Below are 26,089 nucleotides of genomic sequence, written 5' to 3'. Positions count from 1 at the left end.
CAGCCCCGGTATGTGCCCTGACTGGGATTCGAACCGGGGTTGTCTGGTTCACAGGCCCGCACTCAATCCACTGAGCTACACCAGCCAGGGCCAGGGCTTTCATCAGGTGGATTTTTTGCCAGTACTGTATAGCCAATAGCATCTCAGGAATTATTGAAATAAGTTTTTGTTTGATTACCTGGAGAAAACTCTCACCATTAGAGTAAAAACCTTAAGAATTTCTTCTAATAGAATTCTGGGGTGAATAAAAGCTTCCACAATGTATAAATGAAGTCACATTTTGATACAGACATACCTGTTGAAAGAAATACACAATAGAACAGATACAACGTTTGAACTTCTCAGAATGTGCCCACTTCACTAGTACCTTTATCCTTTCCCTTTTTCTTTCCTTTCCCTCCTTTTGTGGTGAAGTCCTCATCCAGTACCTTCTTCAAACACATTTTATTCTTCAGATCCCTCTCTCCAGATTACATTTGGTGCTGTCTCCTGTGTCCTTTCACAGGCCCCAATTCCTACTTAATATGAATCACATTTTACTTTAAACTTCTCTTTACATCTCTTTAGCTCACCTACTCTGTGAGCTAAAACAATAGAAAATAAACTTTGTTAAGTTCTTTTAGACCAGAGACTTCATCTCTATGTACCTTTTATACACTCTTACAATATTCCATCATTTTTCTTCACTAACCACTATTTGTACATATATATTTACGTGTGATTACTTGACTAATGTCTACCTGCCCCAAGACTAAAACTTATGAAGTCCAGGGCACCTCTGCTTTACATTTTATTACAATGTATAGCAGAGTACCTGACATTTTGCAGTTGAACACAATACCTGTTATAGCTACATTCACTTTCTATATACCAAAAAAATGCCTCCTTATTGTCTATTGCATATGATATGTCCATTTTCATTTGTCTTCACTATAATGTTTTTTTCTGACATGTGCCACTGTATACTTTAACATGTCTCTCCCTTCACTCAAAACACTAGCTGGAAAGTACAGTGACAGCAAGAAAATACCCTGAAGGCCAGTGCCGCAGGCCATAGAAGTCAGCCAACTGAGAGATTGGAAGGGAAGGAAGAAGAAAGCTAATTCAGCAACTGGAGATTTGTGTCCAGTTCTTTGGTTACACGTTTACAACAAAAAACCTTTTAAACTCCTAAGTATAAGATCAGGTATGCTCTAGCCTTGCCACCCTTAGAAATAAAGGATTAATTTACATGACTTGTCCAGATAACTGGAACAAGAAAACTGGATATAAAGAAACTTAGACTTTCGGTGCTGGCTCAGTAATGAACTCACAAAAGAACTCGCAAATTATCTAATTTCTCTGGGGCTTTCATACTCTGTGCCTCTTTACTCTAGAATTCCCTAAACTCTTTGACAAGTAAACTTTTACTCTTCTGCAAGACTCAGCTTGGTGTTACCTTCTTTCTGAAACTTCTGACTTTCCCCACCTACGCCTGAGCAGTCAGGTGCTGCTTCCTTTGTGCTTTATGTAGTATGGTAATTATTTATGTGACTGGTCCTCTCCCATTTTGCTCCTTCCCTTACCACGAACCTTACAAACTATAACCTCTCAGCATTTCTTTTATTTTTTAAATCTTAGTCTTGGCATATGGTTTGGCATAAACACTCAATATATGATTGTTGAACCTAATGAGTAAACTTTATGTCTTTATATTTATTCATATGTATATGATGCAGTTGGGCAAGATTGATGGTTTTCAAATGTTTAAAAAATGAAAGAACCAGTTTTCTTAGTTAAAAGTTTATTGACAGGACCACTACATTAAGGAAAAAATGAAGAAAGTGCTCTATTTGAAGAATTCAAGTTTAGAAACCTGTCAATTTGATTTCTCTTAAAACAGCATGGAAGGTAGAAAACTACAGTAAAACAAATTGCCCTAGAATCATGTTTGTTTATTTACCTTGCATCTATAAAAAATGTAATTCTTTGAAAAATTTTTTTCAAGTAGCAATGTTTTTATATGAACATTTTTTGGTGACATTTTCCCTGAAATGTAAAAAACTGACCTGCTTCTCTAAAAAACAGAATGTAGTACTAAGGTAATTAAATCTTTCTTTAATGACTCAGGCCATCATTAGAAACAGTCACTATATTGTTACATTGACTTTTTTGTGAATTGAATTCACAAAAGTGTTGTTATGACATGTTTATTTTCCTGTATCTTCCTTGTCTGCCAACTGTCATTTCTTCTGCTGTCATTTTTTTTCTGACCTAATAGCTCCTTTAGCTAACCTGTTTTTCTAAGTCCCTGAACTCTAAATTTTGTGTGACCTAAAACAATAGAATATAAACTTTGTTTAGAAGTGTGTGTGGTTACACAAAAAAATTAGTGGGATTCAAGAAAGTTGATGGCCATTATGTTGGCACTATGTGAAGGTCACTAAGGCTATTTTAGGTGTTTAGAGGCCTAGGGTTATTTTGTGGTTTCTATGTCTTTGGGTTTGAAATTCCTTAAAGTTATGCTTCTACATGAATGAAGTCAAGTGTTTATGATATTTAGAAAAACTAACCTTGGTAAGATCTGGGAATAATTGAATAAATGTACCTAAGGTGATTGAAAGCAATTAAACCACTTTTTACAAAGCAAACAATAAAATATTTTTGAGCATGAACCCCCAATAAATGTTTATTTATATATTATACACAAGTACTTCTGAATTAATATTGTATATATTATAAAACATACTTGAATATAGAAGTTACAAATAATAAAACAAATATAAATGTGCCTAATAATTTCTTCTCACATTCCAGATAACTGTCTTCTGCACCCCCTGGGATGCATGCTCAATTACACACCTTACTTTCAGCTCTCTTGTTTACATAACTATGTAATTACAGTAACTTTGACTTTAGTTAGGCAGATAAGCCTCTGCACCAATGAAAATTAATTTAGCTTCTTTTTAAGACATTGAATCATTGTCTTAAATCTCCAGAACATCACATATGGCCTAGCATATAGAGATACACAATAAATGTTTGATGAGTATTAAACGAATGAACAATGAAGATTAAATAGTCCATAAGGATGTTTTCTAAACACATTTAATTAATTAGTTTTATTTACTTAGCTCATGTAAGACCTCTTTCACAATGAGTTCACATATTATTATACCATCAGTAGTATGTATGTCATGAAGAAGGAATGGTTGTAAGGCACTTTGGGATATCAATGGCAGAAGGCTTTGAGCCAGGAATAGAGCATCCAGTGAAGGCTGGTTCCTATGCAAGGTTTTCAACCATCCAGATTGCTATAGTAAGAGCTATGGCAAAATCTGGATTAGTAAAAACCATCATGTGATACTCAGGAGCATCTGGAATGGTCTGTGGGACACAGGCATTATTGGTAACTAAATGACAGTGATTCTCAAAGCCAGGCTGATAATAGTATTATGGCATCAGGAAGGGTTTGGAGAAAGGGAGAGAGGCCAGTGACACACATTTGGATTGAAATTCAGAGAATGGCTGTATCTTGGGCCTTGTTCCTAAAATCACCCTGGGCACTGATAACCTTCTAGCAAGACTTTACACTACCTGCATGATAAACTCAGCAGCTTTCCCCCAAACCTGCTTCTCTTGAATATTTACTTCTCTGTAGAGGGTATAGCCACCATCCACCAAGATGCAGAAACCTGGAAGTTGTCCTTGATCATTTAGCTCCTTCATTCTTTGCCTCTGTCTTTTGGCTCTATTCCTTCTGCCAACATTATCCCTTACCTCCTAATTGAATTCCTTAGCTCCAGTATCATGCCCCCAAATTATTTCACACATCATACCAGAATGGCTTTTATAAATAAAAATTTGCATACTATATCCTCCTTGTTCAAAGAAGATAACATTCTGCTTTGCTCTTCTCTTCAATTTCAACCCCTATTTCTTTTTCCCTTGCATTTGGTTATCTTTTTATGTTGAACTTCTTTTAGTTCTTCAAAGATGCTACGCTACTTTCAAAACTCTGCACCTCTATCCAAGATGCTACTCTGCCTGAAACACTCTTTTCTCCGCTTTAACTTTCTTCTTCTGGTCTCAATGGAGACATAACTTTTTCCAGGGATATTTCCCTGATTTCTAGATGAGACTACATCTCTGCTAGGTATCATCGTAGCATCCTATAACTTCCCCTGCCACTCCATTCAGTGACTGTTGTGAGTGGTGTGTTCATACTTTCTTCTAGACTCTGAGCTCCATGAGGGCAATGGGCACATTATGATCTTCACTGCTATATTGCTAACACTCATGACAGGGCCTCCAACTTCCATACATATTTGCCGAATAAAAGAATGAGAGGATGAGTGCACTGATATACTCATCAGGAACCAAGATAAGTGATTAGTCAGAAAGACTAAACAAATACTGCAAGGGATGGGATAAATGGAAAGTTTGGGCATAGTTACCCATACTTAATTGTTAAAATATATCAGATGTCAGGTTTATTGATTTAGAGGACACCTGAGTTTATCCAATGAAGCAGAGTAGCCTGCAGTCAGACAGACTTGAGCTCTAAATCTGAGAGGCATAATCCTGGCAAGTCAATGATAGGGATGATATAAGAATTCATTGAGATAATTTGTGCAAACTGCACGGTGTGGTTATCTGATATTTTGATGTCGTCCTTGTGATATAGTCATTATGTCATGTTCAATATTACCCATCAAAATGCTTCTGCTGTGCCCTCGCTAGGTGGCTCAATGGGTTGGAGAATCATTCTGTACACCAAAAAAGGTCACGGGTTGATTCCTGGTCAGGGAGCGCACTTAGATTGTGGGTTCAGTCCCCAGTTGGAATGCAGATGGGAGGCAACGGGTAGATGTCTCTCTTTCTTTCTCTTATCCTCTCTACATAAAACTAATAACAACTTATCATCAGGTGAGGATTTAAAAAAATGCTTCTGCTGTATAATAATAATAGTCAATATTTTTTTGCACCTTTCCTCAAATCTGATATTCTTCTAGATGACATAAAGGAATTATCTTATTTAGTCTTCATGGGAGCCTATGAAGAGTTGTTTTATCATTTTCACTTAATGAGGCAACCAAAGCATAGAGAGGTTAAGTTGCCAAAATTTACATAGCTGAGCAAGATATAGCATTTGACCATCTTGGTGATTCTACCTCTCATTTGCTCTTAATATTTTTGTTTAAATTTTATTTTTTCATATTAAGTAAGGTATTTCAAGTTAATTGAAGGAGTATTAAATTGCCTACCATGTACACCAAATTAAGTATTATGTGAATTTATGTATTTGTGTATTTATGTATTTATTGTTATTGATTTTAGAGAGAGAGAAAGGGTGAGGGAAGGAAGAAAGTGAGAGAGGTATTAATATATTGTTTCACTTATTTATGAATTCATTGGTTGATTCTTGTATGTGCCCTGACTGGGTATCAAACTCACAACCTTGGCATGTGGGGATGACATTCTAACTAATTGAGCTACCTGGCCAGGGCCAGTACTGTGTGAATTTAAATGAACACATATTTATTACTGACTACTGAATAAAGTGCTGCACCTTATTAATATTCATCGACATCAACCTTGGAGGAGGCAGAAGTTGCCAACCCAAAATATTTATCACTGACTATGACTCAATCGGGATACTGATTATTTTAAGATGATTGTTTTTTAGGGAATGAAAGGCTCAGAAAGAAACTTTGATCTTCCCTGTAACTGCCTAAAAGAATTTAGAGGACCTGCTCTAGGAATGGCACTATCATTATAGCTACCTATTTTAATATGTGTGGTGAGGAGGAACCTACCAAGGCCCATTTGTTTGACGTCCTCTCTGTGTCCCACAGTTAAAATGGCTCAGCAAACATTTATTTTCCAAATATTTGCTTCACCATTTTCATGTGAATTGCCTTCTTTCCCTTTGAAATCATAAATTTCTCCTTAGCTCCAAAATGTCATTTAAATCTCAATTGCCCAATGAATGCCCTTGGGTCGCATATTTGTATGGAACCCCCTTATGTCATATGTAATAAATTTATTCATATTATCACTCTGTCTCATGTTAATTTCATTATTAGCTCACCCAGAAGAAATTTAAAAAGTAGAAGAAAAAACTAATTTTTCCACAATTAGTTAGTGGAATTACATCTTAGTGAGATGGCAGGGAAAAAGAGGCAAAGAAATATACAAAAAAAGGAATAAGACAGAATCTTCTAGAGCAGCTATCTTCTATCCCACTCCTTTGGTTACAGATTATGCTGCAGTAGACAGTGATGCTTTATAAATGTTTATTCTCCATAGGCAGAGCAGTCAGTCACCCTCAGAATTGTTCTGGTTCCATTCTGAAGATTCTAAATAGTCTAGGCCCCTAGGCAAGTTTTCAGAAGACTTAAGGCACTTTTATACACACCACTTTTGGAATTTCTAAATTAAAAATTAAAAAACACACTAATTCAAAAGAACTTAAATGACCTCTCTGTTCATTGCAGCATTATTTACAATCACCAAGATATGGAAGCAGCTCAAGTGTCCATCAGTAAATGAGTGGATAATTACAGAATGTAATACTGCTTGGCCATAAAAACAGAGAAAACTTTACTCTTTGTGACAGTATGGTTGGACTTGGAGAATATTATGCTAAGTGAAATAAACCACTCAGATAAAGACTAATGCCAAATGATTTCACTCATATGTGAAATCTAATGAACAAACTGAACTAACAAGCAAAATAGAGACAGACTCATAGATAGAGACAGCTAAGGAGAGAAAGATTAGAGAGTGGAGGAATTGAGGAAAATGAAAAAAGAACTCATGGACATGGACAACAGTATGGTGATTGCTGTTGGGAGGTGGGTATAAGGGGACTACCATATTTTTCAGACTATAAGACAAACTTTTTTACCACATTTTTTGCTTCAAAATTTTCCCCCTGTTTTCCTCCTCTAAAACCTAGGAGCATCTATTTTTTGGAAGATAAGATATACCTAGGTTTTAGATGAGAAAAATAGAAAAAATATTTAAAGCAAAAAGTGTGATAAAAAAGTGTGTCTTATAGTCCCCAAAATATAGTAAATGGTAATAGAAAAATTACAATAAAAATAAAGAAAACGTGTTTGTTAGTTATTGGTCATTAGGCAAAGTGTCATTGTTAGGAATATAGTCTGAATAACCACTCTCAGAAACATCAAAGGCAGTGCTTTTGAGGTTTCAGGTTTAATTGAGAGTAAGTTTGGTTGCACTGACTCTTTGAAAGTTAAAAAAAATAGGAGTGGGACTGGATGAAAGAAGTTGAAGGAGTTAGCCAAAGAATATATATGTATAACCCATCAGCACAGACAAGTGTCGTGGTAGCCTGACGGAAGGTGGGGCAAGGCTGGGTGGAAGTGGGCAAAGGGAGAGAAAATGGGGACATCTATAATGGTGTCAACAATAAAAATAAAGTTAAAAAAATAAATGGATTGTCTCAATCAATTGGAATCAACTGCATTTTTTTAAAGAAACAATATCCCTAGTGTATCATTATTCATGACACACCTAGAAAGAAGAGGTATCCAATGAATGTACATTTTCTTCAATTTTGATAACATAAGTGTAAAAAGATCTCTTGTCCTAGAGATTGAAAGAATGAGTTTGTTTTAGCTTTCTACAAATGATCTGCATTTTACTCAATTAAATAAAGGGCAAAAGCTATCTGAATGTATTTAAGGACTTTATATCTGCAAATTAATGCACTTTTGTTCTTGGCTCATCAGATTAAGCTGTAATTAAAGTCTCCTGAGGACTGGGGGGGGGAATGGGAGGAAGGGGGGAGACCGGGCGGGGGGTGGGGGGGTGGAATGGGAGAAATAGATAAATAAAAAAATGTACTTGAAAAGTAACTAAATAAAATTTAATATTAAAAAAATATTTACTACTCAGTCAAAACATAAGGAATATTAAGAAACAATTTGGAAAAGAAGAAATGCAAATATCAAACAACTATATTTGTAATAAATACATGTAAACAAAAACGAGAATGTGGATTAAGAAAAATAGGAATAAAAAATAAAATCTATCAGTTTGGAAAAGATGAAAAAAAATAAAAATAAATGGAGAGTTTACCTTACCACATAGCCGTTGTCAGACCAAGCATTCAGCCTGCAATGGGCCTGGCTTGGGGCCTTGGGCCAAGGCATCTTCGAGGGTGTGACTCTTGCCTGCCTGGATGCCTCCAGTGTGTTCATGCAACTGCAACCGATTTTACCAGATTCAAAGCCCTGTTTGACCAAAATAAACAAATAACTGAAAAGTAGAATAAGGGGAATTTCAGAATTAGAGATCATGAGATTAAACTCTCAAGTAGGGGTCAAGGTTATAAAACCATACTTTATTCCACTAGAAGAGTTTGGTATTTTTGCCTTCGGCATTATCCACCCTAAAGGTTTCTACTCTCCTCCTTGCATTCCTAGAATTTCATTTGTTCTGGGGCTGGACTGGGAAGAGTAGCTGGGAGACAAGGGATAGGATGACTGGGGTTGGGGTTGAGAGGGTGGGTGGAACGACTCTTGGGCAGTCAGGGACCAGCTAATTTACTTCTTTTCTCAGCTTGGGGGAAAAAAACCCTTTTTTTTCCCTATGGCTTTGGCCTCCTGACCCAGACAGAGTGGGGCACAAGGGAGCACAAAGCCTGCCAGGTCTGGGCTGTTGGCCAAGACTTCCAGCCCTCCCCATCTGGATATAATGAAAAGGAACAACAGAAGAGGAAGTGTGTCAGGAGTGTAGGAGTGGTGGAAGCCTTAAAGAGAGGCAGAGGGGAAAAAAGGCCCCTTGGGAGAACTGGTTAGGTTAGGGGCGGAGTCCAGGGAGTCAGATGAGCAGCCACTTCCCTTGTGGCCGCCTTCTGCGCAGAGCCAGAGGGAGGCGGGGAGGGGCATGGAGGAGCTGGTAGGGGCGGGCTTCACCACCACGCCTCAGGGCGAGATGAAACCTTTGCGGAGCCTCACTAACTTTTCCAGGCGGAAGAGAAGGAGAATGGGGCTTTGAGTGAGTTGGGGGTGGGGGGGATACTAAGGTAGGTGGTGGTCTCGCGGCCCTAGAGGAGGAAGGCTTCACTCCCTTGGAACTTCTAAATCCAATACCCTCTCCTCTACAGTGTGCCCCCACCCCCACCCCCAGCGACTTCCTGAGAATCCGCTGCTGTCAGCTTTCGGTAAACCATTTTCCTCCCGAGTTTCAAATCAAAACTTCCCCGGGGTGGGGTTTGCCGGAGGGAAGTGGAGGGGGAGGGACTGTCCTGCTGGGGTGATGAATTAAAACTCCCCTTTTTTCCCCCACCAGAAGCAGTCTTTTCCCTGCTCCTAGCACCTAAGAGCCCTTCAGCATCTGCCCAGCCGGGCGGCCAGCTAGGCAGCTGTCGCTGGAGCACCCCATGTCAAGCACTGACGCTGCCGTAGCTCCCGGGCCCCTGCAAGGGGCCGAAGCAAATGATGGTCGCCTGGGCTCCTTGGCCCAGGGTGAGTGCGCGCTTGCAAGTTGCAGGCTTCTTTGTCGTAGTTGCATTTTAAAATTTGTTAACACATTTATCGATTGGATTGGAGTGTGTATGTGTGTGTGTGGGTTGGGAGGGGGAGTGTGGTGAGGACATAATACCTACTTCATAGTTGTGAACTTTTTTGGACAGTGTTACACAAAGCAAGTTCTCCAGGGTTCTTGCTCTAGATCAACAACCGGATTAAGAGGGCGGGAGCTACTGGTTCCTCCACTCCCCTTTTGGCTGTGGAGAAACGGGATGACAGGACTGCTTCTTTCCTAAACATATACATGGAGGGCTCGCTAAGGTGTAGATTCTAGGTCTCTTCAGTTTTTCCATCTTCATCAGATCCAGGACAGCCTCTGTACTCTGAACAAGCAGGCATTCCCTTTATCTTTCTGTTTCTTGTGGACTACTCTGCTACTGGATTTATAATCCAGTTTTCTGTGACCAATTACTTTGGAATGGCCCATGCATGCGTTTTCAATAACTGTTTTGTTTTGAAATAAATATTCCTTTAAAGAAATACTTTCTGAGAATGAATTAGCTCCTTTATGTTCTTCCAAAGTATAAACACATACAGATTATAAGAGAAATACTCTTGTTTAAAAAACTTCTATAACAAGCTTATAAACAAGTCAGATTTTCTTTCTTCTGAAAGTAACAACAGGTTTTCATTGGTGACCAAGAAAGAGCAAGGGCCATACACTAATGATGTATTTTCCTCTTAGGATGGCTTTGATTAAAGAGTTTGATACTAATATGAACTCAATAATTTCCCGGAACTCAAAAACCTACTTTGTACTTTTGATTTAAGCATATCTGATAGTTTCCCCCCTTAACAGTAATATAGTGAGGTCTTTAGCATTTTTTTAAGCCAACAAAAATGCAAAAGAAGAAATGAATGTTGAACCTACAATAGGTAAAAGCAGAAAACATCTATGGCTGAATCAAAATGTCTGGCATTCAGGGCTGTTAATTGAATTATGTTTATTATTATTTTCTGGTTTTAAACAGTGAGCCAGAAAAAACAGAGGAAATCTGAAAAATCAGAGAACTAGAATAATAAACATGTTTTTCCAGAAGCAGCCCCTGTTCTGCACATTGTATTGTCAACACAACCATTTTCCTATCCTTCCGCATGTCCCCTGCAGTCATGGACTCACTGATGGGCTTTTTATGTTCACAGTTCAGCTGTTAATCACTATTGTTAAAGAGTGCTTATATTAAAAGTCAATATCAAACACTAGAAAAACTATTGATTTGCAAATAGTTGATGTCTACTATGTCCAACTTTAATTGTATGCATTTTTAAAATGCCCTAAAAGACCTTGCAGTGATACTTAATGTACCTGTGCAGACATAGTGATGTGAGGTATCCCATTATTATCTGACTTTAAGAAGCACATTTAGAATGGTTTAAAGGAGAATGTTGGCTTCATACAACACACATAGTATCAGTGTGGAAACTATTGGCTTAGATTTTACCTGTAAATTGGCTAAACCTCAGCAACAAATTTACATATTGCTTTCTAAATTAGTTTAATGTCAACTCACAACATCCTTTAAATAGATATTAATTAAATTGTAAATAGAATGTAAAGTTGATTTTTGTTAAAGGAAATTGTCAAGATTGTTAAAAAATACTGTGTCTCAAGCTGGTAGATTTCATAAGGTGTACTGAAAAAAAATTTGTTGGAGTGAGTGGGTAGGAAAAAAGATTCATGCTGTAGGCTTCCTAAGTTAGGTTGGTTTTATTGGTAAATACATTGGTGAAAAAGGTTTGCCAGTGGGCACTTTCTTGAATTCTTTTAGTCTGTTCCTTATGTCCCTGGATTCTTTATCATCTTTTCTGCAGAACAATTTAATAATTCTCTGGTATGAATGCTTACTTAATTGAAATTAATTTAAAACATTTATGTATTAAGGTGAGAAAAATGGAATGTCTTATGAAATAAAATAAGTTTTGCAAAGTTAATTATATGTATGAAGACATATATTTTAACCTATACACATGAGCTCCCTATACTGCTAACCGAAGACATAGATTGTTACAGTTGAAGGTAATTTTAGGGGGTGTCTGATGTGAACTCCCCACAAGTCTAAAATTTCTTTCTACATTCTGTTAGGTTTTTAGTTCTACAAGTGCATTCTACAGTATTCAGTGTTATGAAGATTTTCTTTATTGTGAGATAGCTCTGTCTCTTTAATTGTCTACCCATTTGCTTTGATTCTGGAAGCAAAATTCTATTACTATGAAAACGTTAAAAATATTTTCAATGAACTTTGCAAATTATTACACAGCAAGGACATAAGCTCATATGCTTTAGCATGTAAGAGGGAACCAGGGTGGATATGAGGAGTAGTGGGGATTGTCTGCCACTGGACAGCTAGTGGACCAGGAGGAGATACTTTTCAGCTTCAGCTTATTTTTGTAATTTGGGTTAATATTTTCAAATATTTCATGAGAGACTGCAAATATGTTCTTTTATGTATCAACTCTCTTTTTTAAGGAGTTGGCAACAAATTAAATAACAATTATTGTCTAAGCCAAATGAAAGAACAACATCTGCAGGCTGGAAATGGCCTGTAAGCAGGTGATTTGTGATCTGTTATAGAAAATAGAAAGCAAAGGTGAAATTTAAAACAATTTTCCTATTTGTGACTAATTTCTGAAAGGTTGATTGGATTAGCAAATTTATGGAAAGTACCTGTGCAAGTAACTTGATAAGTGAAGGGCAATTTGGGACAAATTTATTTTTGTTTTAAGACAGAGTTTATCTTGTAAATGTAGTTTATATAATTGTCCTTTTTTAGATTAAGGATGTTAAAATTTATTCTATTATCAATACTGAGAATATAAGTATTTGCTTTTTTGTGCAATAGTTACTAGAATCCTATACGTTAAAGAGCCTTTTAATTAAGTGCTCATTCATAAATTTGCAACCTATAGCTACAAGGGTCTTTAAACATAATTTAGTTTAACAGGCTCACTTTTTAGAAAGGATGTTCAGAGAATTAAAGTAACTTGCCCAAGATCTCATACACAGTCAGTAGAAATCAGGAAGGAAACACAAATTGTAAAGTATATTATGTCATTGTGATAAATATAGTTGAAGCAGAGAATCAATACAACTTTTTCCTACAGATGCATGAATCAAAGATAACGGGTTTTGGATACTGTGAATCTCTTGAGCCTGTTCCCATCCCTGCATATCCCACCCCCACCTCATTGTATCTGTCAAGACTTATTTAAACTGTTGGACTGTGAGTGCTGCAATATAGTTTAATGTGATAATATGTGATTTAATGCACTCTTCTCTCCTGGGAGAGTCCTCTGAGACTACTAGGCGAACTATTTTTATAGCAGGATGCAAAATGCCAGTGAAGTTAATTAAAAATAATTTCAAGTAGAAGCTTCAAGTTGAAATTACATGAGGATTGCTTTGACTTAGAAGCTTAGCTGAGTTGTCAGAAGTTTATAGTGGCTAATCAGATTTCATTTATGGGAAGCCTGTTCATTTCACTTTATACAGGGTATGCTTATAATATCCATCATCTTCTACTGTTATCATTATTTTATCCTTTTGATTAAGAGTGGTATTTCTCAAAATGTGCCATATTTGGACAGCTTTTATCTCTGGTTCTCAGTTGAGGATTATTGTGCCCTCTAGGAGACATTTGGCAAAGCCTGGAGACAAGTGTAGTCATAACAGGTAGTGGGGTGGTTGCTCATGGCATCTGGGGAGTAGAGGACAGGGATAATGCTAAACACGTTACAATGCACAGGACAGGACAACCCCTTGCAACAAAGAAGGATCTGGCTCAGAATGTCAACAGTGTTCAGAAACTATCTTAGTCTCTCAAGTCTATTGGCAGGTTGGCTTAGAACCTCCTGGTGTAAGACTCAAAAATTTGCATTTTTGTAGGTGCTCTTTATCTGTAATTGATAATCATTGTTTTCAGATGCTTTTATTTGTAGAAGGATGGTGTCTTGATAGGTTTTGAAGAGTTTTTTAAGTAGAAAAGCTTAAGAAAGCTTTAAAAAAGTTCCCTTTTCAAGTTCCAAACTTTAAATTACATCACTCCACATACATATATTTTCTTTTTTTTAAAATTTTTATTTAATTATTTTTTCAAGTACATTTTTTGTCTATTTCTCCCATCCCAGCCCCCCCCGCCCCATCTCCCCACCTCCCTCCCATTCCCCCCCAGTCCTCATCCCTGTGTCTTTCATACTTGTTCCTCAAAATCCCTCCCCATTTTTCCCCTTAAATTCCCTCCCCTCTCCCCTCTGTTCACTGCCCACTTGTTCTCTATTTCAGTGTCTTTGTTTTTATTCTGTTTGCTTGTTTGTTTTATTGTTTAGCTTCCTGTCAAATGTGAGATCATACACATACATATATTTTCTATTAGTGCTCTCCAGTGTTTTCATCACATACCCCATTTAAAAAATAGTTCTGAGTGTTCGTCCTTAAAAAGCTTATTTTCAATATTATATGTATTGAATATGAACATATTTTGGACATTAGAAAAACTGCATCCAAATTTAAAAAGATGAGCTAAAATTAAGGGCATAAATAGATTTGTTAGTACTTTCAGCTACCACCTCAGTAGATAGTTGTATCCTGCCACCCCGCACTTCTGATTGGTGATCCCAGCATTATGAAATAATAAGGAAAGGAGTACCTTATTTGCACATGAGTTGTTGTCATCTGTGAGTTAGAGTTTTTGAACCTGGATTAACCTTTCTCATAGAAACAGTGATAAATTATATTTAGTTCCATAGTAAATCTTAAAAGATTATTGTAATTAAATTTTATTATGTTTCATATGTTTACAATGATAAATCATAGAGAATGTAATACTGGCAACCAAATATAATTAGTTGAAAACAAAATTAAGTTGAATAGAAACTGTTTTTAAACACTTGAATATAGGAGCTCGAGTGAAGGCTGGCTTAATTAGAAAACTTATAGAAACTTGTCTAAATTTGAAGAAGATTTAGGGGCATTTTCAAATACCTTAGGGTTTATACGCCCAACTCCTTTTTATATCTAAAGGAACTAATGTTCATTTTGCAAGTGTAGTTATATAAGTGCAAGGCTTATTATCAGCTAGATAAGATATATTCATTTTCCTTTTTCTAAGAAAAAGAATCACATGAGTAAGAAGAGGATGTAGCTGGGGAAAATAATTGAGGGGAAGGTGGGAGGAAGGAAGGAAGGAAGGGATTAAAGAAGATGTCTATAAATTTAAGAAAGTGTTTGGAAGGTTGAATTGTTTGATCTGAAAACAATGAAAAAATGTTCTGGGGGATAGCACAGTATAGCTGTGCTGGCAGCTAGCGTGTTAAGAAAGTAAATGATGGGATAAAGTCTTGCATTAACTAGGTAGCACTGCTAACCTTGAAACAGGTCCTAATACATATTTGTGGTATAAATGATTGGGTAAATGGAGGACTTGATTGCTATTCAGAACAAGTGTGAGTCAGGGCAGCAAAAGACAATGAAAAGGAACAGTTTTAGGGTCAGGGTGGAAGATGGGATTAGAAAAACTATTTATGTGATTTATATTTGTATTTGTAATTCAGGGCGTGTGTATAGAGGTTTAATTTTAGTACTGATTTTTTATCTCTGTCATATCCTTTTTGTTTGTTTTTAAGTTATTTATTTCTGCCGTACTGAGATGCTCTACTACTTACACACACACATATTCATCAGAGGGAGAAGGGAGAGAGAGATAATAAATGAACCCTGATATATGAAAAACCCAGAACCAAGTACAGTACCTAGAGAAACAGATTGATGAATGATATCTGGGGCTTGCAGGATGAGAGAGAAACACATATATTCACACATAGCTATAATACAAGGTAGACTGACTGGTGCTATAACAGAGGCACAAAGAAAATGTAATGGTAGAATATGGGAGAGAGAGCATCTCTAACTGGGGTATTTAGAAAATACCTCAAGCAAATGTTATTTGATTTGGACCAAGAAGCATGGTCATAGGACTTGGATCTGTGGAGATGGGTAATTGAAAGCAAAGTTTGGAGGGGATTATTACAAAATGCTGAATACTTCACTGAAGAGTTGTATGGAATGTCCGCAGGAGCAGAGAATGAGGTAAAGTTGTAAAAATAAGTCATTTTGAGGATGGTCCTCTTGATCCTGCTGATGAGTTTGCATATTGTGTTTGTAGGCAGTAGTAAGCGCTTACAAAAGTTCTGAAAGAGGAATAACAGGGCCAACTTGGTGCTTTTAGCAAATAAATCTGGTGGCAATTCAAAGGATGATTTTGGAGGGAGGGGCAACAGTGAAGGCAGTGATTATACAGGAGGATATTACAATAGCCTTACAAAAGATTAGAGGACCTAGGGAAACACCAGTGGAAGTGGAATTCAGAAACTTGATTTATGGAACAGTAGCACAAGTAGGATAGAGCTCTACCTAGCTGTGAGAACCTCTTAAGGCCATTGATTTTTCACTCATCCATCTTTGAAATTCCTAAAACCAATCACAGTATCCAGATTTTATTGCATGGGAATTGATGTGGTTGGGAAAGTATTTAATATGGGAAATAGTGAAAAGGTAGAAATTTAAGGTAATCTATAGGTTTGCTTTTCAGTCTGAGTGGAAATGTAGGAGGAGCTGTCCAGTGTTCTTTTGAATATGTTGCTTCCAGGGAATTCACCAATTCACCATAGCCATGATAACTAGCAGTCCCCTGAAAAACAGAATTTGTAACTAGGAGAGTGCTGACCCTCAGGATCACAGACAAGAGGTAGCTGATGGGTTGGCATGAGAGTGAAAAAGAGGACTGAGGACTAGATTTGGGGGAGTGACTGTATTTTAGGGAAGGGAAGAAAAAAATACAGAAAAAGAATCTATTAGGATTAGTTTCAGAAGCATTAAATTTATAGTGGTCCTAGAAGATGAGAAGAGTTGTGGTTTGTTAAGGGAGAAACAAAGTGTATAGAAGGCTTATTTTGAATGTGTGGATTTTCAGCATGCTCACCACACATTAATGAAAAGAAAGCCAGGCTTAGAGATTAAAGGTGAAAGTGCATGGGGTGGAGTAGTGGCATAGTAGGTGTTTATAATTAAAAGAGTTGAATTCTGGAAGGAATGGCATGAAGAAACCGGTCTTAGGAAAGTTGTGAAGATGGGGATGGTAGAAAAGGATGATTGCCTTTCTCAACAAAGAACATGCAAGAGCTTAGGAACAGAGGAAGATAGAATAGATTTTTGAAATTAGTACAGGGTTGGAGGTTGGCAAGGTGAAAGCAGTGAGGGGCAAGGAAGGAAGATCATGTATGTATGGGAAGTGTGGTATGTACTAATGGATCTTGTATTACAGGCTCTTTAGGGAGTCAGAGAAGTGAGACAGTGCAGGTTAACTGGCCAGCAAGAATCATGCCTGTTGACTTTGTTTGGTTAGTTCACATTCAAGGATTTAATGTACATAACTGCTATTGGGGAAGCTGTGGAATTTTGGGGTGTGTGAGGGCCTTTCCTGTTTCTTTTAACCTTATTTCCTGGATTTTGTTGAAGTGATTTCATGGAGAGGTCTAATAACAGTGTGCAATTATTTTACTAGCATTATGTTTTTATAATAAAAGATTTGGGAAAAATATGGAAACATAAACTGACATGGTCTAAAGTTATGCCATTTGCAAATGGAAAAATAGAACAACAAACAAAACAGAAACCAACCAAATTGCCTTTTGGAATTAACTGTCATTATTCTACTATTTAAGGGCAAGGGATGTGGCTTTTATGTTATTTCCAAGAGTCTACATTCAATTTTTATTGAGGGAGCAGTGATTCAGCACTGGCTAGATTCTAGATATATGGACAGTGAATCTTGGGTGACTTGTTTAATCAGATTAAAGATACTGCAGCACTTCCTGTATTTTGATCAATTGATGCTTAGGCATCAGTGTTTTGGATGTTTCTCTCTCTCTCTCCTATCTCTCCTTTTTTTGCTCTTTCACTCTCTTTGTTCCCCTCTTTCCCTTCCCCCCTTTTTCTGTTAACACCACTGAAGTTACTTAAAGTTTTTTTCTTTTTTCACCTTAGCATACATATCCACAAGGAGGTAAGCCTTTAAACTTAAGTTTTGAAATTGCATTATATTTTCTAGATTCTAATTCTGATTACTTACAGTTCACTAAGTAGGAACTATGAAAAGTTATTTTAACATAAATTTCATTTGTGGTTTCTACTTGTAGTACACTTCTGTTTTCAGAATTCACACCCACATGATCTGAAGTAAGATGACTCACATACATGTGCCTTTTAAAAAATATTTTATTTATTTATTTTTAGAGAGGGGAAGAGAGAGAAAAAGAAAGGGAGAGAAACATCAGTGTGTGATTACCTCTCATGTGGCCCCAACTGGGGACCTGGTCCGTGCCCCAGGCATGTGCCCTGTCCGGGGATTGAACCAGGCTGGCACATGGTCCACTAAGCCACACCAGACAAAGCCATATACATGTGCCTTTGTGCCTTATTTTTTTTTAGTAATTTCAGCATAAAGTCTGAAATACTTTTTATGCTAGCACATATAATTTATTATAAACACATTTACTTGAAGAAGCCCTGTCAACACATATTTGTATGTGATTTCAATGTAAAAAGTCTTGTAAACATTAAAACTGTTTAATACTTAGTTTGCCCACAAAGAATTTATGAACTAGGTGAGAGAGAGGATGAGATGTAAATATGTGCCAAATTAAAATGTAATCCCTTCTCCAAGTATCAATGCAAGTTTCCCACAAGAACCATGTGACCAATTAGTTTATGGCCAGTTACCACTTACCTGGTACAAAATGGAGCATATGAACTTAGAGGTAGAAAGAGAATCTCAGAATGGCAAAAAGAAGTTGGTTTTGTCTGGGTTGGGCTGCTAGTGGCCCCAGAGTAAGAATGCACAGTTTGTAGGTGTTTTTGGTTTGAATTATGCAGAGTTGAGTGCTAAAAATAAGGCAGGCAGCTTGTGGTTGAGCAGGTGACAAGTGCTCTGAAGGCAGGGGGCAGAGCAAAAAGGAACCAGCTTCCTCTCCATGATGCAATCCCTCTACTTCTTTTTCATGATGGCTCAGCCTTTAGCTTTTGCATCTCCGTGAACATAGACCTACACTGTCCTTATTAACTTCTATCACCCAAGAAACATGTGATATCTCTAGTAAACTTTTCTGAGGGTTTTTACTATTTATTTTTCAGTGAAATACAAGATAAACTTATGGAGCATGAAAAAGGTATAGGAGTTATCACATTAATGTAGTGTGTACAATATTAAAGTAAACTTTCACTTTTTCATCAATATGTAAAATGAGCTAAAGGGAAACATACTTAATCTTTGTATTAGGAAAGTATTTGTGGTAGGAAGAGAGAAGGATTGGAGCATTGGTAGTGGGTGTGGAAAAGGTAGTTTTGAGAGAAATTAGGAAGTTGTAGCTAGCAGGATCTGGTACTTGATTATGTTAAGGCAGGGAAAATTAGGGGGAAACAGAGTTAAGAAAGGTTCTGGGAATAGCTTGACCAGGATGTGGAGCATAGTTGGAGAAACAGGCAGGGGCAGAAAAGTGGAGATGAATTTCAGGAAATGTTGATTTTGATTTGCTTAAAGATATTCATATAGAATTAAAACTTTAAATCTATAGTTTACAACAGGAATCAGGGCTAGGGTAATGGATCTACAAATGTTCTTCTTGGAGGTGTTTAAATAAGATTACAGAACCAGAATGGGTTCTAAAGAGAATCCAAAAAAATGTCCCAGAAGACAAGAAGAGGAGTTAAAGTAAGGTAAAGGAGGAGCTCCCAGTTTTGGCCCTTAGAAAAATTACCAGTGAGAATACATCCACTGACTTCTTATACATAGCTATCATTCTGAAGTTTAAGAAATAAATTTCATTTACAGGAACTAGCATGAAGGACACATGGACAACTACTAAGGGGGGGTGCAAAGGGGAGGGAGGTGGGGGGCATGGCGGGTGGGCTGGGAAGGGAGTAAAAGAAAGAATACTGTAGTTGAAAATAATTTAAAAAATAAATTAAAAAATAATAAAAATTAAAAAACATTAAAAAAATAAATTTCAATGTGATCAGATTCAAGTGATACCTTTGAAATGCCTTTACAGATTAAACAATCCCCTTTGGTTCACTTTTGAATTCTATTGGCCTTCATTCTTGTTAACCAGAGAGAAAGAAAGTGTTCTTGATGTAGCTGAGATGTAACAACAATTTTTAAAATTGTAACATTTTATAACAGTGATCCCCCCAGACAAAAAGGGGGATCTGTGTTGTCATTTTAAAAAGGGGTAGATGGAAGAGTTCTCCATTTCTTTTGGTTGTAGGGTTAATTGCTAAGTTAGGGAACAGCCATAGATATGGCATCTCTGGATTTCTGTAATCATTAAGGACACTATCATGATAGCTATCTAGACAAGAGTAAGAAGATTGTTATGCCTGTAAGAGTGAATAGAATGTGAAGGCTCTGAAAAATTGAGGGTATTTAACACAGAGAGGATAAAGACAAAAACAGGAGATATTTTCTAATACAAGACTGTCACATAGAGAGAAGATTAGACTTTGAATTGCAAAGAGCAAAATATGGTGAACCAATGAAAAATATAAGGAAGTAGATTTTAGATGATTGTGAGGAGAGTCTTTGAATAATGAAGCAGTCTAAAACTGGAAAAAACTGTCTTCTGAGGCTGTTTCCCTATTCCTGGAAGTATTCATGTCTAATCTCCTTGGCTTACTTAGGGATTTGTATATGGAATGTTTTTATCTGACCTCATGCTAACGGGTTGGGCTGAGACCTTAATGAGCCCATGTAACTCCAAATTCCATGAGCCGAGTTTGGTTTTAGCATGAGTATACTTGTCTGTAGAAAGAACACAATTGAATCTATAATTGAGGAGGCAGGAATTTAATATGCCTCAGAGTCAGTCATTCTGAAAAAAAATTTTAAGATAAGAACTTTAGATTTAGATGTAGAAGGTGCAGGAGATTAAGATGACTGGCATAATGTTTATGTCTTGGTGCCCAATATTAGCCTGTTGTTGTCTAACCTTTTCACTACATTTTTTTTGAAGTGGAAGGTGCCTAATTTTCCTTCTCCCCCCATTTATTTAGGGCCCTGATTTATTGAGATATTGTTTATTTGAACTATTACTGCATTTTGTACCTATCATTTTCATATTTATATTTAATTGCATGTGCATGTAATTTTGTAATTCTTTTCCACTTTGCTGTGTGTACAACCCACCCTTTACTCACTCCCAACCTGTAAACTAGTTGAGTCCATGCCGCTTTCTTTTTATATTCTTTTGGATTAAAACACACCATAAGGTTTTAAAAGCGTAAGAAGCCCTTTTGAAGAAATGCATTTTAGATTTTGCCTAGTCTCATTTTTCAAAATATTGGTAACAATTAATCGATTATATTAAACCTATTTAAATGTTTAATTTATTCAACAAACATATATACTATATCTGTGATGAAATAATTTTCTTGTATTTATAAAATTATGTAATTCCATGCATCTGTTTATTCAGCTGTTAAAAATGCTTTGATTTTCTCAACATGTTTTTTAGACAAAGCATGTAGGTTTCTTAAAGATCATTCATCTCAAGGGACTTTTTTCCTTTTGTTTGTTTCTTTCTTTTTTTTTTTTTTTTTTTTTAAGAAGTAAAATTCCAGAGCCTCAGGTCCTCCTGAAAGCTGCCATATCTTTGTTTTTTTTTTTTTAAAGGTTACATTTAGGAAGTATTTGTAGATGTCCACATTGTTCTAAGCCTCTGGGAAATACAGACCCAGAGTTTTTTACTTTTCCAGAGATTTTGGTCTCAGATTTCTTTAGATTTCATAAACTGAATACATATAGTTCTGAAACGATGATGGTATTTGAATAGGAGAGTAAAAATGAAATTAATGCAATTTTGTTTACAGATTAAAGAGGTATGAATATGGATTGCATAGCAAGAAGAATGTATACATATTATGTAGATTACAAATGATCTGTCCTTACTTATTATCAGATATTTAATTGAAGTAGATGAAATTTAACATGTGAAAGTCCAAAAATTAAGCATATAAGAAAGCTTATAGTCTTAAAAGAAATAAGTGTATTTTACACTAATTATGTTTTATGAGGTTTTATAAGATTTTTTAAGGCTATCTGTCATTTGTTCTCATTTCTATTAGTCTTTCATGATGTAAGCAAGTAAAATGTGGATAACAAATAGAAAATGTATTTGATGATTAGTTTGTGCATTTACACATTTGTCTGCCTACTTTAGCAAAATATTTGAGATGGTTTATAGAGTATATATTTTTTAAATGATTTAAAAAGAATAATGAAAATATATGTAGCCTAGGAGATTCAAACTGGGGGGAGAATCAAAATGTACCCATCACATTAGAGCGCAGGGTCAAACCCACTTATTCAATTATGATTGTAAATTTGAGTCAAATGAGGTGTTTTTAAAATATGATTTTAATTGTCAATAAAGGAAAAACAATATACATTTTCTTGGAGGAAGCAATATTTCTCCATATATTCAGTCTGTAAACATATTTCTTGCATGGTTTATGCAAGGTCAGGGATTATGGAATAGATACTACCCTCAATAGCCTCCCTCTGATAAGTTTATAGCAGATTTTAAAAAGGAGCTTATTGCAATAATACTTAATAATGGCAAATGTGAACAAGCCTTTATTATATACCAGACATTCTGCTTTCCAGGAATAATTCCATTTCTTTCTACACCCACTTTATGATGTAGAATTGTTATTCCTGTTTTGTAGATAAAGAATCTGACAAAGATTAACTTGTCCAAGATCCACATCGCTAGTGGTGGACCCATGCACCATCATTTCTGATCCTGTGGTCTTCACCAGTTCTCTAGTACAAGGTACAATTTAAGGATAGTATTTCTGTCCCAGAGAACCTAATGAGAGTCTTTTTATTATCAGGGGGGATTCAGATATCAGGACTTTTAGATGACAGTATTGTCCCTATTTTCTTGAAAAACTTGGAGTATACGGAATTTTATACCATAAAAATACTTTGATAAAAAGTACTTTTTTTTAATCAAAATATTGATTTTATAAAAATACTTTTATACTTTGAAAAAACTTGTGGGGGTTGAGGTGCCAGGAGAGACCCCCAGCCTCATGGGAGAGTTTGTTGGAGAAACCCACAGGGTCCTAGAACGTGCACAAGCCCACCCACCTGGGAACCAGCACTAGAAGGGCCCAATTTGCTTGTGGGAAGTGGCAGAGAGGACTGAAATCTAAGAAACAGCAGACCAAGCACCACTGTTCCCTCTCTGACACCACCCCCACATACAGCGTCACAGCCCAGCCACTGGGTTGACTGGGTTGCCCCACCCCAGTGAACACCTAAGGCTCTGTCCCTCATACATAACAGGTATGACCAGCCCAAAAACTTATGGCTCAAACACAAGAACAAATAAAAGCCCCAGAGCCAGTACTTTCAAGTGACCAAGAGATAGCCAACCTATCAGATGCACAGTTCAAAACACTGGTGATCAGGATGCTCACAGAACTGGTTAATTTTGGTTGCAAATTAGATGAAAAAATGAAGGCTACACTAAATGAAATGAAGGAAAATGCACAGGAAACCAATAGTGATGGAAAACTGGGACTCAAATCAATGGAGTGGACCAGAAGGAAGAAAGAAACAACCAAATAGAAAAGAATGAAGAAACACAAATTCAAAAAAATGAGGAGAGGCTTAGGAACTTTCAGGACATCTTTAAACGTTCCAACATCCAAATTATAGGGATGCCAGAAGGGGGAGAGGAAGAGCAACAAGTGGAAAAGTTATTTGAACAAATAATAAAGAAGAACTTCCCCAATCTGGCAAAAGAAATAGACTTACAGGAAGTCCAGGAAGCTCAAAGAGTTCCAAGGAAGGTGGTCCCAAGGAGGAACACACCAAGGTACATCATAATTATATTAGCCAAGATTAAAAAGAAGGAGAGAATTCTAGAAGCAGCAAGAGACAGTCACCTACAAAGGAGTTCCCATCGGACTTTCAGCTGATTTCTCAAAAGAGACCTTACAGGCAAGAAGGGGCTGGAAAGAGGTATTCCAAGTCATGAAATGCAAGGACCTACATCCAAGATTGCTCTATCCAAGAAAGCTTTCATTTAGAATAGAAGGGCAGATAAAGCACTTCTCAGACAAGGTCAAGTTCAAGGAGTTCATCATCATCAAGCCCTTATTATATGAAATATTAAAGGGACTTATCTAAGAAAAAGAAGATAAAAAATATGAACAGTGAAAGGACAGCAAACTCACAGCTAATAACAACTTCACCTAAAACAAAAGCAAACTAAGTGGACAGCTAGATCAGGAGTGGGACCACAGAAATGGAGATCACATGGAGGGTTAGCAACAGGGGAGTGGGAGGAGTAAAGGGGGGGAGAAGGTACAGAGAATAAATAGCATAGAGGGTAGGTAGAAAATAGACAGGGGGGAGGGCAAGAGTAGTGTGGGAAATATAGAATCTAAAGAACTTATGACACATGGACATGAACTAAAGGGGGAAAATGTGGGGGGAGGGTGTGTACAGGGTAGAGGGGAATGAAGGGGGAAATGGGACAACTGTAATGGCATAATAAATAAAATATATTTTAAAAAAAGAAAATCTTGGAGTATACGGAATTTTATACTATAACATTCCCAGGTTCTTCTGTTAGTTTATCAGTTAAAAGCATTTAGGCACTAAGGTAATATGTTTGCTTGATTACAAACTGATGGAAAGAATGTCCATCTTTAATAGTTTGAATGGTTGTCTTACAGAAAAGTAGAGTTTACTATTTCTACCTACAATGAGGAGAACTGGGTCTAGCTATAAATTAGCTGACAACTGATTGATGTTCAAGATGAAGAATAATTTACTGACCAAGAATAGAATGTGTTCCTTTTTCTTGGAATTTTCAGGAAGGTCTGAGAATTGCAGTGGGGCTTTCTACCCTGCATGAGATATTAAGTTAGCTGAAGTAAAAGATTCTTTCAAACTCTGGATTTTAACATCCTGTCTCCACTGAAAATCCGTCTCTGAGAGCCACTTTGTATTCTCGTCAGTAAAATTAAGCTAACATTTTTTCTTTATATCATTCAAACTTTTGAAGATCAAATACATATTAAAGACCTTTGAAAATTGCTAATACTGTAATTGCAAAAATTCATTAATATATTTTTTCAACAAAAGAAACTTTCATTTTTTAAAATTAGTACTTAACAACCACATATCAGCTAAGTGGCTAGTACATGACACATATAGTATTTTACACATATTCTCAAAATTTTAAATGTGGGTAATGCCAACTATAAAAAATATTATGGAGTTTTTAATTAAGTGGAAATTTTATTCACCTGAATCTCATTCTCTTTCAGAAAGAATCATTGAGATTGGAAAAAAATTGCTTCTCACCATTAATGCCCTTCTTTAGAAAAAAATAACATAAAATAAAGAGTATAGATCCTATAAGATAGTCATTTCTGAATAAGACATATTGTATTTAAATTCATAATTTAAAAATATTTTTTTTCTTGGATTCTTTTGCTTAATTCATGCTTGTTCATTTTAACTCAAATCCAATTCCTTCTAAAGGCTTTTCTATTACTCTCTCTATTTCATTCTAAATACCATTTAGTGTGGATATGAAGTTTTGGCTCTATTGTTTGGATCTTGTGCAGAATCAGATTTACAGAATTTTAGAGCTAAAAAGGGCCTCAGCCAGCATCTAGCTCAATCCCCTCATTTCCCATGAAGAGAATAAGGTCCAGCCCCACTCACACAGCTGATCAGTTTTTGAGCCAGCATTTTGACCCAGGGAAGTTTATATTACCTTTTGTTTTGTAGGTGCTTGATTGTTTCAGATGTATGTTTGATTTTCCCAGCTAGAGAATTTGTTGCAGGGATAAAGCTTTTTTCTTTATCCAAAGATTCTTCTGCACTTCTGTTTTCAGAGTAGGCACACTAGAATGTCTGGAAGCTAGACTTCCAGAAGCAAATGCCTGTGGTATACTTTGGTCCAGTGCTATTTTTAAAAGTGTCTTCACTTTTCATTTCAATATCTAAAATATATATTCATTTTTAGTACAAGTGATTAGCATTATGTATAATTCAGGTTTTCTCATAGTTGAGCTGATATGGAGGCAGAACTATATATCTATTAATTACTGATTAGATAAAATTGTATTTTCTGATTACTTGGAATTCTGTGACAAGGTGATGAGAAACAAAGCCTATATCTCAATATTTGATAGGCTTTTCTAAATTTTCTCTAAATTGTTTGGTATAGAAGAGCTTATTTGGAATAGTGTCCTAATTTTAACCTGGTCATATAATATGTGTTAATGACATGTCCCTTACCTGCACATCACTCAAATTAAGACCTCTGAGTTTGAGACCTGTGCATTTTTATGTTTAAAGATCGCTACAAGAAAAAACACAAAAAATGAAAAACAAAAAAACAGAGAACCATTGGCTTAGAAGAACAGAATAGTTGAGATGATGAAGTTTTTCTTTTAAGAGAAA

General features: G+C 36.3%; 1 protein-coding gene across 4 annotated transcripts in view; it reads left to right on the top strand.

Annotated features, from left to right (window-relative positions):
* Nucleotides 1–8,900: 8,900 nt before the first annotated feature.
* The window catches only part of MDFIC (MyoD family inhibitor domain containing), a 108,406-nt gene continuing 91,217 nt past the window's right edge, over nucleotides 8,901–26,089 (top strand). The window contains exons 1-3 of one of the 4 annotated variants that reach the window (XM_037150049.2): nucleotides 8,904–9,012; nucleotides 9,122–9,178; nucleotides 9,307–9,482. In XM_037150049.2, the coding sequence (XP_037005944.2) occupies nucleotides 9,398–9,482 (85 nt within the window). In that variant the 5' untranslated portion in view covers nucleotides 8,904–9,012; nucleotides 9,122–9,178; nucleotides 9,307–9,397. The other 3 variants (XM_037150050.2, XM_037150048.2, XM_053662953.1) reach the window with 3 other exon arrangements.

This window comes from Artibeus jamaicensis, unplaced genomic scaffold, assembly GCF_021234435.1.
Source record: "Artibeus jamaicensis isolate MK-2021 breed Jamaican fruit bat unplaced genomic scaffold, CSHL_Jam_final contig_311, whole genome shotgun sequence".
Classification (NCBI taxonomy): Eukaryota; Metazoa; Chordata; class Mammalia; order Chiroptera; family Phyllostomidae; genus Artibeus; species Artibeus jamaicensis.
The sequence above is the reverse complement of the archived record's forward strand: the minus strand, read 5'-3'. Positions and strand labels throughout refer to the sequence as shown.